At 44.2% G+C, this 16,080-nt stretch overlaps 1 protein-coding gene across 4 annotated transcripts in view; it reads left to right on the top strand.

The window, feature by feature from the left end:
- The window catches only part of LOC106605759 (E3 ubiquitin-protein ligase UBR2), a 44,408-nt gene that overhangs the window by 17,460 nt on the left and 10,868 nt on the right, over positions 1-16,080 (top strand). Inside the window, exons 6-26 of one of the 4 annotated variants that reach the window (XM_014201684.2) lie at positions 115-253; positions 340-402; positions 541-661; positions 847-954; positions 1,151-1,239; positions 7,592-7,690; positions 8,451-8,614; positions 8,727-8,826; positions 9,174-9,302; positions 9,446-9,629; positions 9,738-9,799; positions 11,877-11,987; positions 12,097-12,189; positions 12,306-12,428; positions 12,519-12,582; positions 12,806-12,930; positions 13,405-13,457; positions 13,655-13,806; positions 14,502-14,656; positions 14,760-14,862; positions 15,134-15,243. In XM_014201684.2, the coding sequence (XP_014057159.2) occupies positions 115-253; positions 340-402; positions 541-661; positions 847-954; positions 1,151-1,239; positions 7,592-7,690; positions 8,451-8,614; positions 8,727-8,826; positions 9,174-9,302; positions 9,446-9,629; positions 9,738-9,799; positions 11,877-11,987; positions 12,097-12,189; positions 12,306-12,428; positions 12,519-12,582; positions 12,806-12,930; positions 13,405-13,457; positions 13,655-13,806; positions 14,502-14,656; positions 14,760-14,862; positions 15,134-15,243 (2,347 nt within the window). Of the gene's footprint in view, positions 1-114; positions 254-339; positions 403-540; positions 662-846; positions 955-1,150; positions 1,240-7,419; positions 7,519-7,591; positions 7,691-8,450; positions 8,615-8,726; positions 8,827-9,173; positions 9,303-9,445; positions 9,630-9,737; positions 9,800-11,876; positions 11,988-12,096; positions 12,190-12,305; positions 12,429-12,518; positions 12,583-12,805; positions 12,931-13,404; positions 13,458-13,654; positions 13,807-14,501; positions 14,657-14,759; positions 14,863-15,133; positions 15,244-16,080 lie in introns of all 4 variants that reach the window. The other 3 variants (XM_014201691.2, XM_014201699.2, XM_014201707.2) reach the window with 3 other exon arrangements.

Raw genomic sequence — 16,080 nt, 5'->3', positions numbered from 1 at the left:
ACACACAAAGTAATTTGTGATTCGTTTTCATGTTCTCGCTGGTCATCATGACAACCCAATAATTTCCATCTGTATCCAGTTGATAGTCATGTCTCTCTGCTTCTTATTTCTCAGAGACCGAAGTGACACCTATTACTGCATGCTCTTCAACGACGAGGTGCACACCTACGAGCAAGTCATCTACACCCTACAGAAGGCGGTCAACTGCACCCAGAAAGAAGCAGTCAGCTTCGCCACCACAGTGGACAGAGATGTGAGTCGTGTGTGTGTGTAGCCCGCAAACCTACAGCATCATTGACTAATGGCTTGATATGTGTGTAATCATCTCCTGCTATACAGGGAAGGAAATCGGTGCGCTTTGGCGACTTCGCTTTCTGTGAGCTGGCCAAGTCGGTCATTGTGGTGAGTGGCTTGGTCTGGGGAGCTGGATGCATCTCTTTGAAATCTCACGATGACATCACACTGCTGCCACCAATTAATCTGTTAAGTCATTTTTCATGAGTCTCTATATATTAATCGTGTGTCTGTGCGCGTGTGCAGAGGAACACGAGTCGTCAGTCCAAGCCGTTGCGGGTCCAGGTAATGCACTCCTCGGTGGTGGCTCATCAGTGCTTCGCTCTCAAAGCCCTCCACTGGCTGGGCCACGTCATAGGATACTCAGGTCAGTCTCCTTCCACTCGCCAAACTATTAATGTGAGTATTGTCTACCTGCCGTTGGATGGTGCACTCAGAATCCTCTTTAAATATAAAGAACTTAACACAATATTTAAATGTTTATCGGGGGTGTGACCCGCGTGTTCATCACGTGTGCCCGAGGGCCCATTGACAGCGTGTGTGTGTGTGTAGATGCTCTGAGGAGGATCCTGTGTCAGGTGGGCCTAGAGAGGGGGCCAGATGGTGAGAACTCCTCCCTGGTGGACACGCTCATGCTCTGTGACTCCAAGATGTGGAAAGGTGAGGAGGAACTGCATCTTTTTTAGTTCTTCTGACAGCTTTGGGAACAGTTTCACTCAATAATAAATACAAAAAAAATCCTCAGATTTGGGGTAGTCGTTGACCGACCCCAACCCTGTCTCCTGCAATGCACATAAAACACAAACACTTCCATGAGCACTCTGTTCTGACTCTTAACACCCAATTTCCACTCTAGGAGCCAGGAATGTCTACCACCAGCTCTTTATGAGCAGCCTTCTCATGGACCTCAAATACAAGAAGCTGTTTGCTATCCAGTTTGCAAAAGTAAGCTTCTTCTTTTGATCCTTAATATGAAGAGCCAGTATGGCCGCCTAGCGCCGCTATGTGGGAAGTCATATTGCATTCTGCATTAGGGGAAAGGCTGAAAGTGCTAATGTCAAACTAACTGCTTCCTCCAGCTGACCCCCCCCCCCCCTTAATGAGGAACTAATGTGTCAATATCACATCAGCAAGGGCGAGGGTTTTAGTCCTAATGTACATAAGCGCCAGCTCCGTGTCTCTCGAATGTAAACATGCTCTGGATGCACATTTCTGTCCATTTTGCTGCCGACTGAGTGTCGTTAACCGGTCACAAGTGGTAAAAAAAGAAAACTAAACAGTAAAATGACGTGATCAACAGAAGTTACTATCAGAGTATATAATGACGAGATGCTTATGTTTCCGCCCTAACGATGGGAGTCGTCCTAAGGCGGGAAGGCCCAGCATCAGCCCATAGAAACGCATTGGACTTATTTTGGAAAGATTTTGGCGCGAGTGAAACTTCACGCTTTGTCTCTTCCAACCCTGCATACAAGGACAGAACATTTTTCATTTAGAACTTAATGGAAACATGCAACAATAACCAGCCTATCGTCTTAGTCAAAAGGCTATAGCAAGTCCTGTAATGAAGCAGTGAATGAAATGCCATTTCAAACATTTGCCCAAATGCAATTCGCAGAAAACCCAATTCTTAAACTGCTCACCTAATTCGAGCAATTGCATATGTGACAGGCATGAAAATCTCCGTTAGAAAGAAGGGGGTATCTAGCAACTACTATGATGGGTTGCTAATATGACTAGGATTGGGTCTTTGGCCTCTGGACAACGAAAGAAAGTTATGAAAACCAATAGAACAGCAGAGAAATGCTACTTGGTGGCATGAGGAAGTCTTTAGAAAATAATTGCCTCCACGTTTCTATGGATGGGTGTTCACAAGTTAAGACATGGCTCATTATTTGAAGTACATTAAAACGTTGAGGTTTCAACCAATTATATTGCCTCAGGCTCACATTGCGACGTGGTGGGTGATGCTCTGATAGTCAATGGTAGGCAGGCTATAGTCCTATGCATCCAAATGGGGAATGGGAGGTGCGCTTTACTAGTTGAGATTGACAAATAAAAATAGCTTCTTTAACCTGTCTGGGAACCTGGGACGCTTGCGTCCCACCCTAGTCAACAGCCAGTGGAATCGCGTCGCGCGAAATACAAATACCTCATAAATGCTATAACTTCAATTTCTCAAACATATGACTATTTTACACCATTTTATAGATACACCTCTCCTGAATCGAACCACGTTGTCCAATTTCAAAAAGGCTTTACAGCAAAAGCAAAACATTAGATTATGTCAGGAGAGTACCCAGCCAAAAAAAATCACACTGCCATTTTCAAAGCAACTAGCAAGCATCACAAATACCCAGAAGACAGCTAAATGCAGCACTAACCTTTGATCTTCATCAGATGACAACCCTAGGACAGTATGTTATACAATACATGCATGTTTTGTTCAATCAAGTTCATATTTATATCAAAAACCAGCTTTTTACATTAGCATGTGACGTTCAGAACTAGCATACCCCCCGCAAACTTCCGGGGATTTACTAACAATTTACTCAATTACTCACGATAAACGTTCACAAAAAGCATAACAATTATTTTAAGAATTATAGATACAGAACTCCTCTATGCACTCGATATGTCCGATTTTAAAATAGCTTTTTGGTGAAAGCACATTTTGCAATATTTTAAGTACATAGCCCAGCCATCACGGGCTAGCTATTTAGACACCCGGCAAGTTTAGCCTTCACCAAAATCAGATTTACTATAACAAAAATGTTATTACCTTTTGTTGTCTTCGTCAGAATGCACTCCCAGGACTTCTACTTCAATAACAAATGTTGGTTTGGTCCCAAATAATCCATCGTTATATCCAAATAGCGGCGTTTTGTTCATGCGTTCCAGAAACTATCCGAAATGGTAAATCAGGGACGTGGCGCAATTCGTGACAAAAAAAATCTAAATATTCCATTACCGTACTTCGAAGCATGTCAACCGCTGTTTAACCTCTTGGGGCTAGGTGGGACGCTAGCGTGCCACCCGTGGTGCACTCCATCAACAGCAGGTGCATTTCAAGAGCGGCAAATTTGAATCCAAATAAATGTCAAAATTCTAATTTTTCAAAAATACAACTATGTTACACCATTTGAAAGATAAACATCTCCTTAATCTAACCACGTTTTACGATTTCAAAAAGGTTTTACGGCGAAAGCATAAATTTAGAGTATGTTAGGACAGTACATTTACAAGAGTTGTGTGTAATGTTTTGTCAAGTCAAAGACAGGGTCACCAAAACCATAAAACCAGCTAAAATGATGCACTAACCTTTTACAATCTCCATCAGATGACACTCCTAGGACATTATGTTAGACAATGCATGCATTTTTAGTTCTATCAAGTTCATATTTATATCCAAAAACAGCGTTTTACTATGGCTTTGATGTTGAGGAAATCGTTTCCCTCCAATAACCGGCAGTCAAGTCAGCGTCAGAAATTAAATAATTAAAATTAGAAAACATTGGTAAAATATTATATTGTCATTTAAAGAATTATAGATTTACATCTCTTGAACGCAATCAACTTGCCAGATTTAAAAATAACCTTACTGGGAAATCACACTTTGCAATAATCTGAGCACTGCGCCCAGAAAAATACGCGTTGCGATACAGACTAGACGTCATGTTGGGGAGATCTAAAATCGAAAATACTATGTAAATAATCCATTACCTTTGATTCTCTTCATCAGATGTCACTTCCAGGTATCACAGGTCCATAACGAATGTAGTTTTGTTCAAAAAAGCTCATCATTTATGTCCAAAAATCTCCGTCTCGTTAGCACATGATGTAAGCCAGCCGGACTTCTCGTCATGAACGAGGGGAAAAAATATATTTCCGTTCGTTCAAACATGTCAAACGTTGTATAGCATAAATCATTAGGGCCTTTTTAACCAGAACATGAATAATATTCAAGGTGGACGAATGCATACTCTTTTATAACGTATTGGAACGAGGGTACCCAACATGAACTAGCGCGCCAGGTGTCTAATGGGACATCACCGTTCCATGGCTCTTGTTCGGTCAGATCTCCCTCCAGAAGACTCAAAACACTTTGTAAAGGCTGGTGACATCTAGTGGAAGCAATAGGAAGTGCCAAAATATTCCTAAACCCCTGTGTTTTTCAATGGGATAGGTTTAAAGTCAATACAACACATCAGGTATCCACTTCCTGTCAGAAAATGTCTCAGGGTTTTGCCTGCCAAATGAGTTCTGTTATACTCACAGACACCATTCAAACAGTTTTGGAAACTTTAGAGTGTTTTCTATCCATATATAATAAGTATATGCATATTCTAGTTACTGGGTAGGATTAGTAACCAGATTAAATCGGGTACATTTTTTTTATCCAGACGTGCAAATGCTGCCCCCTAGACCCAACAGGTTAAAATCAATTTTTATGCAATTTATCTCATTAAAAAGCGATAATATTCCGACCGGTAACCTCCTTTTCGGTAAACAGAGGAAAAACCAGAAAGACGGGGGCGGCCAGTGCACGCGCCTAAGCCCACAGTCCCTTGATCGGCCACTTGAGAAAGGCGATAATGTGTTTCAGCCTGGAGCTGGAATGACGACATTCAGATTTTTCCCGGGCTCTGAGAGCCTATTGGAGCCGTGGGAAGTGTCACGTTACCGCAGAGATCCTTTGTAATGGAATGAGATGTCAAAGAAAGACAATAAATGGTCAGACAGGCCACTTCCTGTAAAGGAATCTCTCAGGTTTTGACCTGCCATTTGAGTTCTGTTATACTCACAGACACCATTCAAACAGTTTTAGAAACTTTGGAGTGTTTTCTATCCAAAGCCAATAATTATATGCATATTCTAGTTACTGGGCAGGAGTAGTAACCAGATTAAATCGGGTACGTTTTTTATCCAGCCGTGTCAATACTGCCCCCTAGCCCTAACAGGTTAACATCTCGTGAATGCAACCGCATTGCCAGATTTAAAAATAACTTTACTGGGAAATCACACTTTGCAATAAACGAGGTGGTATGCTCAGAAAAATAGGCTAGGCGATACAGATTAGCGCCATCTTGGAACCATCTAAAATCAAATATACTATTGTAAATATTCCCTTACCTTTGAGTATCTTCATCAGAAGGCACTTCCAGGAATCCCAGGTCCACAACAAATTAACTTTTTCGAACAAAACTACATTTATGTCCCAATAGCTCCTTGTTAGCGCGTTCCGAAGGCTACTCATAATGTACTGTAGCGCGCGGGACTTGGCGTCACGAAAGAGCAAAAAAAAGATATTTACGTTCGTTCAAACATGTCAAACGTTGTATAACACAAATCTTTAGGGCCTTTTTCAACCAGAGCTTCAATAATATTCAAGGGGGACGATTGCATTGTCTTACTAAACGTTTCGGAATGAGAGAGTACCCATGGGCGCCCGCGTCATAGTAGTAATGGCCCTCCCCCTGTGACCAACTTCCCAAGCCTCTCTTTCGGTCAGTTTCTACCATAGAAGACTCAAACCACTTTGTAAAGACTGTTGACATCTAGTGGAAGCCTTAGGTAGTGCTAAATGAATCCTAACTCACGGTGTGTTTCATAGGCAAATTGTTGAATGTGATTCCACAAATCAGATTTCCACTTCCTGCATGGAATCTTCTCAGGTTTTTGCCTGCCATATGAGTTCTGTTATACTCACAGACACCATTCAAACAGTTTTAGAAACTTTAGTGTTTTCTATCCAAATCTACTAATTATATGCATATTCTAGTTACTGGGCATGAGTAGTAACCGGCCGTGCAAATACTGCCCCCTATCCCCAACAGGTTAAAAAAAATATATATTTTTTTTTTCAACATGCGATTTGCATTTGAATTGTTTGTTGCGCGATGGCCGGGTTTACAAAAGCAGGTTTCACTCCAGTTGCCTACAGGCTTTTTGAGGAGCCACTCTCGCGATGTTTGACAGGTGGTAGTCTGTTCCGCTCCTCAAACTAGGCTTGGCATTGCTGAGCGCGCGTGATTTTAATTCCACAAAATTATGCAAATGGACCGATAAGCATGACCGGTCATATGTGTTTTTGCCGGCTAACCGATTTAATAGTTACCCGTTAGCATCCCTAAAACATACCGTTAGGGTATAGCTATGAAAGAGCATTTGATACTTTCTTGAATTGAAGATTGATATGTCGAACAAATGTATTGTATGAATATGAGTGTTTTCATAAAGATCATCCCATGAGTTCTCTGACAGAGACTGACACCATACCCATTTGGTCATGTAAACACAAACACACCAAAGCGGGTATAGTCTTATCATAACAGCAGATTGAGGGTGTTTTGGCACGAGCCCTGGCTGGGGCGTTAACTGCGCCCATCACATCCTTTTACTCTGTCCTCCTGGGTGGCAGAGCTGAGAGGATGGAAAGACAGCCTGCTTGACATGTAACACAGCCCCACACATGCCCAGTCCCTGTCGGACCCCATTTAACCCAAAGTCCTAGGCTGTCCGCTCTGCTCTCACACACCCAAAGCTCTACAGGTGTCTTGAGCTGAACCTGAGAGCATAGATATGCACTCACTAGATCACACACGCTGAACCTGAGAGCATAGATTTGCACTCACTAGATCACACACGCTGAACCTGAGAGCATAGATATGCACTCACTAGATCACACACGCTGAACCTGAGAGCATAGATATGTACTCACTAGATCACATGAGCTAAGACTTAGACCGGATATTGGATAAGATTGACTGCCCAAATTCTTACATGGAGGAATATTGAATCTAAACTTTTTGATTAGACTCAATTGGTCTCTGATACTATTTTGTGATTCTGTATCTATGCTCTCTGAGACTTGGGTGGTCAAGGATCAGAAAGCTTTAGAGGCTTAGTAGGGGGAGTAGGATGAAGTTGCCCCGTAGACACTCATCTGAGGTCAGTTTTGCTTTCCCTCTCCGAAAGGGTTAAGCTTACGATTTGACAAGTAAGCTGATCCTAGATCTGTGTCTAGGGGTAACTGCTCACCAGAGCATAGAAAGGGATTGGGGGAGTGGGGAAGGGGGGCCCACGGCCTTTGACCAGGAGGTGAATGTCCCCCTTGTCATTTAGAATTACCGGCGCCTCCAGACAGATTTTATGGAGGATGACCACGAGCGTGTAGTGTCAGTGACCTCTCTGTCAGTTCAGCTCTTCACCGTCCCCACCATGGTGAGTAACCCAAAACTCCACAACTGACCACACACACCTCTTCTCTTGTCTTCCCCCATGCCACTGCTGTTAGAATTATGAGCGCTTGCAGAGCGACTATGTGAAAGATGACCACGACAGGGAGTTCTCGGTCACTGACCTCTCGGTGCAAATGTTCACAGTGCCCTCCCTGGTGAGTACAGGCCGCACGGGTTGGGGTGACGTGAGTTAGTACCACCCGAGATGGGACGCATGCAGAGAACCTCAAGGATTTTTAGACTGTTAATTGATGTCACGTCCATAGAGTGAAAGGATGGCCATCTTAACCACGAGTGTGTCATCTTCATTATGTTCAGAATATCTCCGTTCTCATCATTGATTCCTTGAAAAGGGTGTTGCATGCCAAACTGATGTTTTAGATGTATAACGTTGTTTTAAGAAACATCTAGGATCCCATTTCATGTGTTTTATCACAATAACTGTTATAGAAATGAAACTGTTAAAGATTTGTGATCACCCTAGCAAAGTATGCTATTCCAGTTGTATGCTAATGCTGTAGTGTAGTTTAAAGGGATACTGCGAGATTCTACTTACCCAGAGTCGGATGAACTCGTGGATACTGTTTTTTTTTTTTTTTCTCTCTGCGTGCAGTACAGTATGAAGGATGTTAGCGGTAGTTTTACGAGCCAATGCTAACTAGCGTTAGCACAATGACGAGGTCTACAGGTGTGGTAGCATAACCGGTAACTTCCTTCATACTGCACGCGGAGACATAAAAACGGTATCCAAGACTGGGTAAATTGGGCTTAAATGCCAGAATATCGCAATATCCCTTTTTAAGTCTGTAGTATAATTGTCATATTTTTACATAGATTGTCTTTAGGGGTGATTTGACTCTGGAATGTCCTGCTACTTGAGGCCTCTAAACCCTCCTCCTCTCCCCCCTGGCCCAGGCGCGGATGCTGATCACCGAGGAGAACCTGATGACCATCATAATCAGGACCTTTGTGGACCACCTGCGCCACCGCGACCTGCAGGGACGCTTTCAGTTTGAGCGCTACACCGCCCAGCAGGCTTTCAAGTTCCGCCGCGTCCAGAGCCTCATCGGAGACCTCAAGTAAGATGACTGTGCGAACACACAAACACTGGGCTGTGTGTGTGTAGATTAGTTAAGTGTTGTACAAAGTCAGCGTGTGTTGTAAACTGTGTGTGTGTGTGCGCGCACACAGGTACGTCCTCATCAGTCGGCCCACAGAGTGGAGTGACCAACTCAGGGAGAAGTTCCTGGAGGGACTGGACACCTTCCTGGAGCTGCTCAAGTGCATGCAGGTTAGAACTAGTCACCGTTAGTGGTGGGAGACTGGGAGTCCGTAACCCCTCTGGGCTTTATTGAGACTCGAGATGTGTCTGCATCTCAGTAGTCTAAAGGTGCTTCCTCTCTGTCTCCCCTATTTCACCTACACTGCCCTAAAAAATACGATTTGGTTAAAGAAATATGATGGTAGACTAGCCTTCAGTAGAACTTGCTTCCACCTGTCCAGTTCTTTCACGTCAGAGAAGAATGAGGAAATTAGATCAGAGGAATGCATTTCAGACTCCTATGTTCCTCCCCATATCTGGTTCATTTTGGGGGTAGTGTTTAGCAGAGTCTGTGCTCTCTGTCTCTCCCTCATCAGGGAATGGACCCGGTTGTGAGGCAGGTGGGCCAGCACATTGAGATGGAGCCTGAGTGGGAGGCAGCCTTCACCCTGCAGATGAAGCTCACACACATCATCTCCATGATACAGGAGTGGTGCGCTACAGATGTGAGTGGCTTCACTTATACATGAACACACACACACACTTTCTCTCTCACAAACTCTCTATTGGTCACTCACGAACATGCACCTGCCTTTTCTCACCTGTGGCTCCTACTGTTTTTTTCCCCCCTTCCTGTGTGTGTGTACAGGAGCGTGTGCTGATTGCAGCCTATAAGAAGTGCCTGACAGCCCTTACACACTGCCACAGTGGCTTCACTGACGGGGAGCAGCCCATCACGCTGAGCATGTGTGGACATTCTGTGGACACCATCCGCTACTGTGTGTCTCAGGAGAAAGTCAGCATCCACCTGCCTGTGTCCCGTTTACTTGCAGGTCGGACACTAGCACACAGCAGAATGACAGACCGCTGACGCTTTGGCTATGATATTGACGGAGATTCTTCTACCCGTTATTAATATGGTCACTGCTTCTTCTGTTTAGGTCTCCACGTTCTCCTCAGTAAGATGGAGGTGGCCTACAGATTCCCTGAACAGCTTCCGCTGGTAAGTAGGGCTGTCACGGTGACCGTATTACCGGCGGTCAAGAGTCATGACCGCAGTCAAATTCCACGTGACTTATTAGTCACGGTAACTAGGCTTCTCCAAGCTCTGATGCTGTTGATGGTCATTAGTAGCCTACCAAACGTGCTACTTGTCTGGTACTTTACTCTATTGTCCCTCTAATCACCCTGACATCATTGCAAATGTCATTGAAAATCTGATTCAAACACTTCATGAGAGTCAATGAGCTCATGTTGCTCAACATTTCTACAGGCTATGCAATTGCGTGAGAAAACAGAGTGATGTCCTCAATTTAAGAGGATCCCATCAGCTTTCTATAGGCTAGGCCTACTATATTTATTTCTCAACGTTCCTAATATTAAGCACATTGCTTCTCATTACAACAGAAGTATAGCCTACCTGGCTGGTGTGAAAATGAACCAGGGGAAAAGCGTCTGCCACTCGCTATTTAAGTGTATAGATGATGTGCATTTTATTTATCTATCTATTTATCACTTGTGAGTGATGAGGCAAGAAACAGCGCATGCCTTTTTTTGCGCGACTTTTTCTAATCATAGTCGCACACGTCATGTTGCCTAGCCCATAGGGCTGTATTTTCTGATGAGGTATGAATCACAACTAAAGTTGCCAAATAACTTCTTAAAATGAAGCAAATTAATCAACCGGTGTAGAGTCTAACTGGCATACATGGGCAGCGCGTAGGCACCTTTTTTTTAATAAAGCGTTACATGCATAATTGCATTTGCGGTCAATTTTGAGATTGGTGGGGGTTTTTTCCCGCTAATTGTTTGCATGTTGGAACATTATAGCCTTTTGCCGTGTGCGCATTGCTGCGCTTATAATGTGAAGAAATAGTTTATGAACATTGGAACCTAAACGTTCTGATCTGTTGCATCAGCCTCATTGCTTTTAAAAGTTTTTTATGTTAGTGGTTGTATTAATCTGTCGCATCCCACAACTGTCCCAGACTATATTTGGAGTATTTATTTCTCGCACAGAAGGACAAGTTGACAAATAGAATAGGTCAACTTTTGTACTATGGGGTATAGTAGATTGTCATGGGTTTGTGCTTTTGCTGTTCGTTAGGCCTGCTCATCTTGTTGGCTGACAAAGTAAATGTGGACAGTTCTTCCAACATCTTCAAAATAAGCGCCTTGGAATTTGATAAGGACCCGCGCAGTTGCGTCCCCGACGTGTCCGTCTTCACTTGTAGCCTGTGAGAAGGACCCGTGATGCCTACAGGACCCGGTCACTTGACAGGCATTGGCTAATAAGAATTGAGATATAGTATCTGAGAGAGCCCATGTGAGTGCGAGGTGCTTCGGAGCGCACAGTGGGGCAGAAGGGAATTATAATGGATTTTTTTTTTAGGGGTCATTACGGCCACACAAAGGGGATGCCGCTGGGAAATTCGAGGAATTATCAAGTGCATGTGAAATTGTGAATGAGAGAGCAGAGCTCGTGTCTTTTCATGCAATTTTTATTTAAATATTTTATTTAATTTTTTATTAAAACATTTTTTTTTTCAAATCATCATTAGTCTCATCATGCAGCCTTAGAATGTATTAAAATCAAAACATATAGCCCAACGTTTGTAGAACAACTAAAGTTACATAAACTCTAAATGAAGCATATAGGAGCACATGTTTCTTTGGTAACCGCTCAACACTGAATGGCCGCATGCGCGCACTCCCTCTGAAATCGCTATTTTATTCAGCTGTGTTCAGTTGTATTCTTCCTACTATAAAATAATGCCACTGAATTCTATGCATGTCTTGTCTGCTAAATGAACTAGTGTAGCCCACAGCCATATGGCATAGCCAGATCAGCACCTAACAGAAGGACAACTCAGTGTGTGTGTGGAAGCCATGAGATGCTAAATGTGTTTGTCAATTACCGTGAGACCGGCAGTTATTTGCTTGACAATCACCAGCTGCCACATTTTCATCACTGCCACACCCCTACTGGTAAGCATGCAGGAGTTTTCTGTGTGTTTTTGTAGCAGCTAGACTTGGCAAAACGTGTGTCTTCTCTAATAAATGTATCTCATTGTCTACAGAGTGAGCTAAGCCCCCCCATGCTAATAGAACACCCCCTTCGCTGCCTGGTCCTCTGTGCCCAAGTGCACGCTGGGATGTGGAGGAGAAACGGCTTCTCATTGGTCAATCAGGTAAAATTTCCCCTTCCGTCACTATAATACCTTTTCTTCTTTTCCCTCTCCGCTGTGCATCAGAACACTAACACGTGTGTTGTTGTTCTTGTGGCATTTTATAATGAAGGTAGTTCATAGTGTACTCTGGTTGCAGATCTACTACTACCACAATGTCAAGTGCAGAGTGGAGATGTTTGACAAGGACCTCATTATGCTGCAGGTCAGTTTTTCTTTCTTTTGTTTCAGCTGACAACTTAATGCCGCTAACGTTAAACAACGCGCTTCGGGCTTTAACGAGAGTGTGTGCGCGTCTGTCGCCGTTTGCGTTCTCTACAGGCCGGCGCTTCCATGATGGATCCCAACCACTTCCTGATGATAGTCCTGAGCCGCTTCGAGCTCTACCACATCTTCAGCTCCGCCGACTGCAGGAAGAGATACAACCGGGAGAACGCCAACAAGGTCTGCTCTCTCGCTGACAATGACAACTTAGATTAGGCTTTATGCTCTTGCTGATTTCGGACTGACCTGACTCCCTGTGCCCTCTGTCAGGACGTGGTCCAGCAGAACAACACTCTAACGGAGGAGATGCTGCACCTCATCATGATGGTTGTGGGTGAGTGCCACGCTACGCTACTGCTCACTAGGACTTGTTTTGTTTCAGCGTACATTGTACTCTGTCAGCCTCTGTTTGACTTGATTCCTTATGTTGACTTTTTATTTTATTTTATTTTTTTAAGATGGGTAAATGGTTGGGGTTTGTCGGGTAAATGGTTGGGGTTTGTCTGGTAAATGGTTGGGGTTTGGCTACAGTACCTGACGGGTATGTGTGTTTTCAGGTGAGCGTTTTGAAGCTGGTATCGGCCAGGTGGAAGGCTGTGACGAGATCAAGCGGGAGATCCTTCACCAGCTTTGTATTAGACCCATGGCCCACAGCGAGCTGGTCAAAGCCCTGCCTGAGAACGTAAGGCATTTCGCTCGCGCTCTCTCTCTCCCTCCTTCCCTGTCTCACCACACCTAGATCAGGCTCACTTCCTGGCTGCAGTTTCCACTTGGAATATCTCAACAACGAGTTATAGCCAACAATATTTAACTAGTGACATAAGCTGTTGTGGCATCTGCTTAGACACCTCCCATTTTCCATGATCTACACACCATATGTACTTTTGGGTGTGATGTTTTCTCTGCTAGTGGATTAATAGTGTATCTATTTGACTAGCCTGACACCTAGTGGTGAATCTAGGCAGTGCAGGACAGGTACAAGTCAAAGATAGTAATCTCGGACAGTTAACCCAGAACTAAAATGTTGCGTGATTTGGTCACATATGTTTACGTAGTCTGTCCACATGAGATTAAGCTTGGCCAAATGACCACTACAAATGGCTAGGAACGAGGCTATTCTAAAGCCAACCTGTATGTGTCTGACACTATCCTTTAGGAGAACAAGGAGACTGGTATGGAGAGAGTGATCGACTGTGTTGCTTCGTTTAAGTAAGTAGCTTTCTTCAGTTGTTTTGATGTGACATTAAGTTTCAACTGACCACTTCCTGACCCCCCCCAGGTTAAAGTAAAATAGTTTGTTCCTGTTTTACTTGGCTAAATGAAGATCTGACAATTGGATACCTATGACGCGCCCGTTGTGTCCAGTTGTATGACATGTTGATCACACATGCCCTCTGTGCCCACAGGAAGCCTGGCGTGACAGGCAGAGGGCTGTATGAGCTCAGGCCAGAGTGTGCCAAGCAGTTCAACCTCTACTTCCACCACTACTCCCGGGCCGACCAGTCCAAGGCAGAGGAAGCCCAGAGAAAGCTGAAGAGACAGAACGGAGAGGACACAGGTAGAGAGTCTCAACGAGAAACACTTGCTTCATCTCTGTGGTGATTGGCCGTGGTATACAAGAACATCTTGGAAGTTAGTATTAAATGGAATTGATTTGAAGTGATTGTTGCAGACATTGTGATGATTGGTTGTGGTATTTCAGCTGTCTATCGAGTGCTGTTTTGCTCTAAATGTATACACTGAGCGTACAAAACATTAGGAACTGCTCTTTCCATGAGACTGACCAGGTGAATCCAGGTGAAAGCTTTGATCCCTTATTGATGTCACCTGTTAAATCCACTTCAGTCAGTGTAGATGGAGGGGAGGAGACGGGTTAAAGAAGGATTTTTAAGCCTTGCGACATGGGTTGTGTACGTGGGCCGTTCAGAGGGTGAACAAAATATTTAGGTGTCTTTGAACGGGGTATGGTAGTAGGTGCCAGGCGCACCGGTTTGTGTCAAGAACTGCTACGCTGATTTTCATGCTCAACAGTTTCCCGTGTGTGTCAAGAATGGTCCACCACCCAAAGGACATCAGCCAACTTGACACAACTGTGGGAAGCATTGCAGTCAACATGGGCCAGCATCCCTGTGGAATGCTTTCGACACCTTGTAGAGTCCATGACCCGACTAATTGAGGCTGTTATGAGGGCAAAATGACTGGGTGAAACTCAATATTAGGAAGGTGTTCTTAATGTTTTGTTCTGTGTTGTAGCCCTCCCTCCTCCGGTGCTGCCCCCGTTCTGCCCGCTGTTTGCCAGCCTGGTGAACATTCTGCAGTGTGACGTACTGCTGGGCATGCTGGGAGCCGTGCTCCAGTGGGCCGTGGAGCCCAGCGCAGGACACTGGTCTGAGTCCATGCTGCAGAGGGTGAGGGAGACCAGGACCACGCTGTGCGTGTGTTAGTGTCCTATGTTTATTTGCAGGACCATTCGAGGTATCTCTGTGCATAACCGTGTCTGTCCGTCTCCAGGTGCTCCACCTAATAGGCATGGCTTTACTGGAGGAACAGCAGCAGTTAGAGAACAGTAGTGAGGACAATGACGTCTACTTCAACTTCACCCTCAAAATGTCCCGTAAGTCTCTCTCTTAGCCTGGGAACCAGTCTATCATTCCACTCCTTGTCATGCTAAACATGATGTGGAGTACAAGGAGTGGATTGTTAGCCTGAAGTCCAGAACCTGTTTTGCTATCTTTCTCTCCCGCTGTGAAACTGAAAAAGGAGAATACCTGCACACTGTTGTTTGAACGGCCCATTTTTATTTTATTTTTGAAATGGCAACATGTTGTAATATTTCCACTACTTTTTAACTAGTGTATATACTGCCGTGTGTGTGTGTGTCCTAGGTCCAGGGGAAGCCCCCGGTAACACAGCCAGTGTCCTGGCCCTCCTGGAGAACCTACAGAATGCCCCTCACCTGGAGGTCCACAAGGACATGATCCGTTGGCTCCTCAAGGTAGGTCACCGTTATTACAACTCCACTACCAATACAACTCTCACAGTTGGGGTGACCACATTTTAAATACCCAAATGCGGGACAATGGGCTGATTTTTGCGGGACAGTGTATCCTGTACATGAATAATTCCCCCCCCACACACACACAATCTTCTTCCCGCTGGACCGAGTGAGCTAATTCAAGCGCATGTTGCCTTCTCTTTTGCCTTGCGCAAAATTTGGTGATGCATAAATGAGACCGCTTGTTTGGCCAAGGAAACATTTCTGGTTGGTCTCACATTCCGTAAACAGTTAGGAAGGGAGACTTTTAAAAAACTGTTTTGAAGTGAAGTAGCAGCAAATATGTTGAATGAGCAACTGAGCATGGAGGGCCTTACAAGTTTGACGAAATGACCTTATCTTTCAGTCTAATACGGCTATTTCCTTATTTTTGTAGCTCTTCGTTAGCCGCACACTTTTTGTAAGTAGTTAACCGTCCTCTCCAAGTTTAGCTGGAATTTAGCCCAAAAGGATTTGACAAATGTGATTGGCTGACGATATGACATTGGCCTATTGCGCTGCTCAGAATATCAGATCTCAATAACGATTGGAGAAGTGTTTAACATCACCAGTACCACATCCTTATCGAATATCTTGTCATAAGTGCAACGTGACTGCGAAAGAGACGGGTTGGAGTGTCTGTTCTCGTCAAATGAATAGGAAGTCTCACTGAAATACAGTACTTAAAAAATAAATAATCTATTGATAAAGTCGAGACATGATTGTTTGCTTGTCACGAAGGGTCAACATTCGGGACTGTCCCGCGCAATCGGGGATATGTGGTCACCCTACTCACAG

This window comes from Salmo salar, chromosome ssa01 (genome assembly GCF_905237065.1).
Source record: "Salmo salar chromosome ssa01, Ssal_v3.1, whole genome shotgun sequence".
NCBI classification, from domain to species: domain Eukaryota; kingdom Metazoa; phylum Chordata; class Actinopteri; order Salmoniformes; family Salmonidae; genus Salmo; species Salmo salar.
This window is presented reverse-complemented; position numbering and strand designations above follow the sequence as displayed.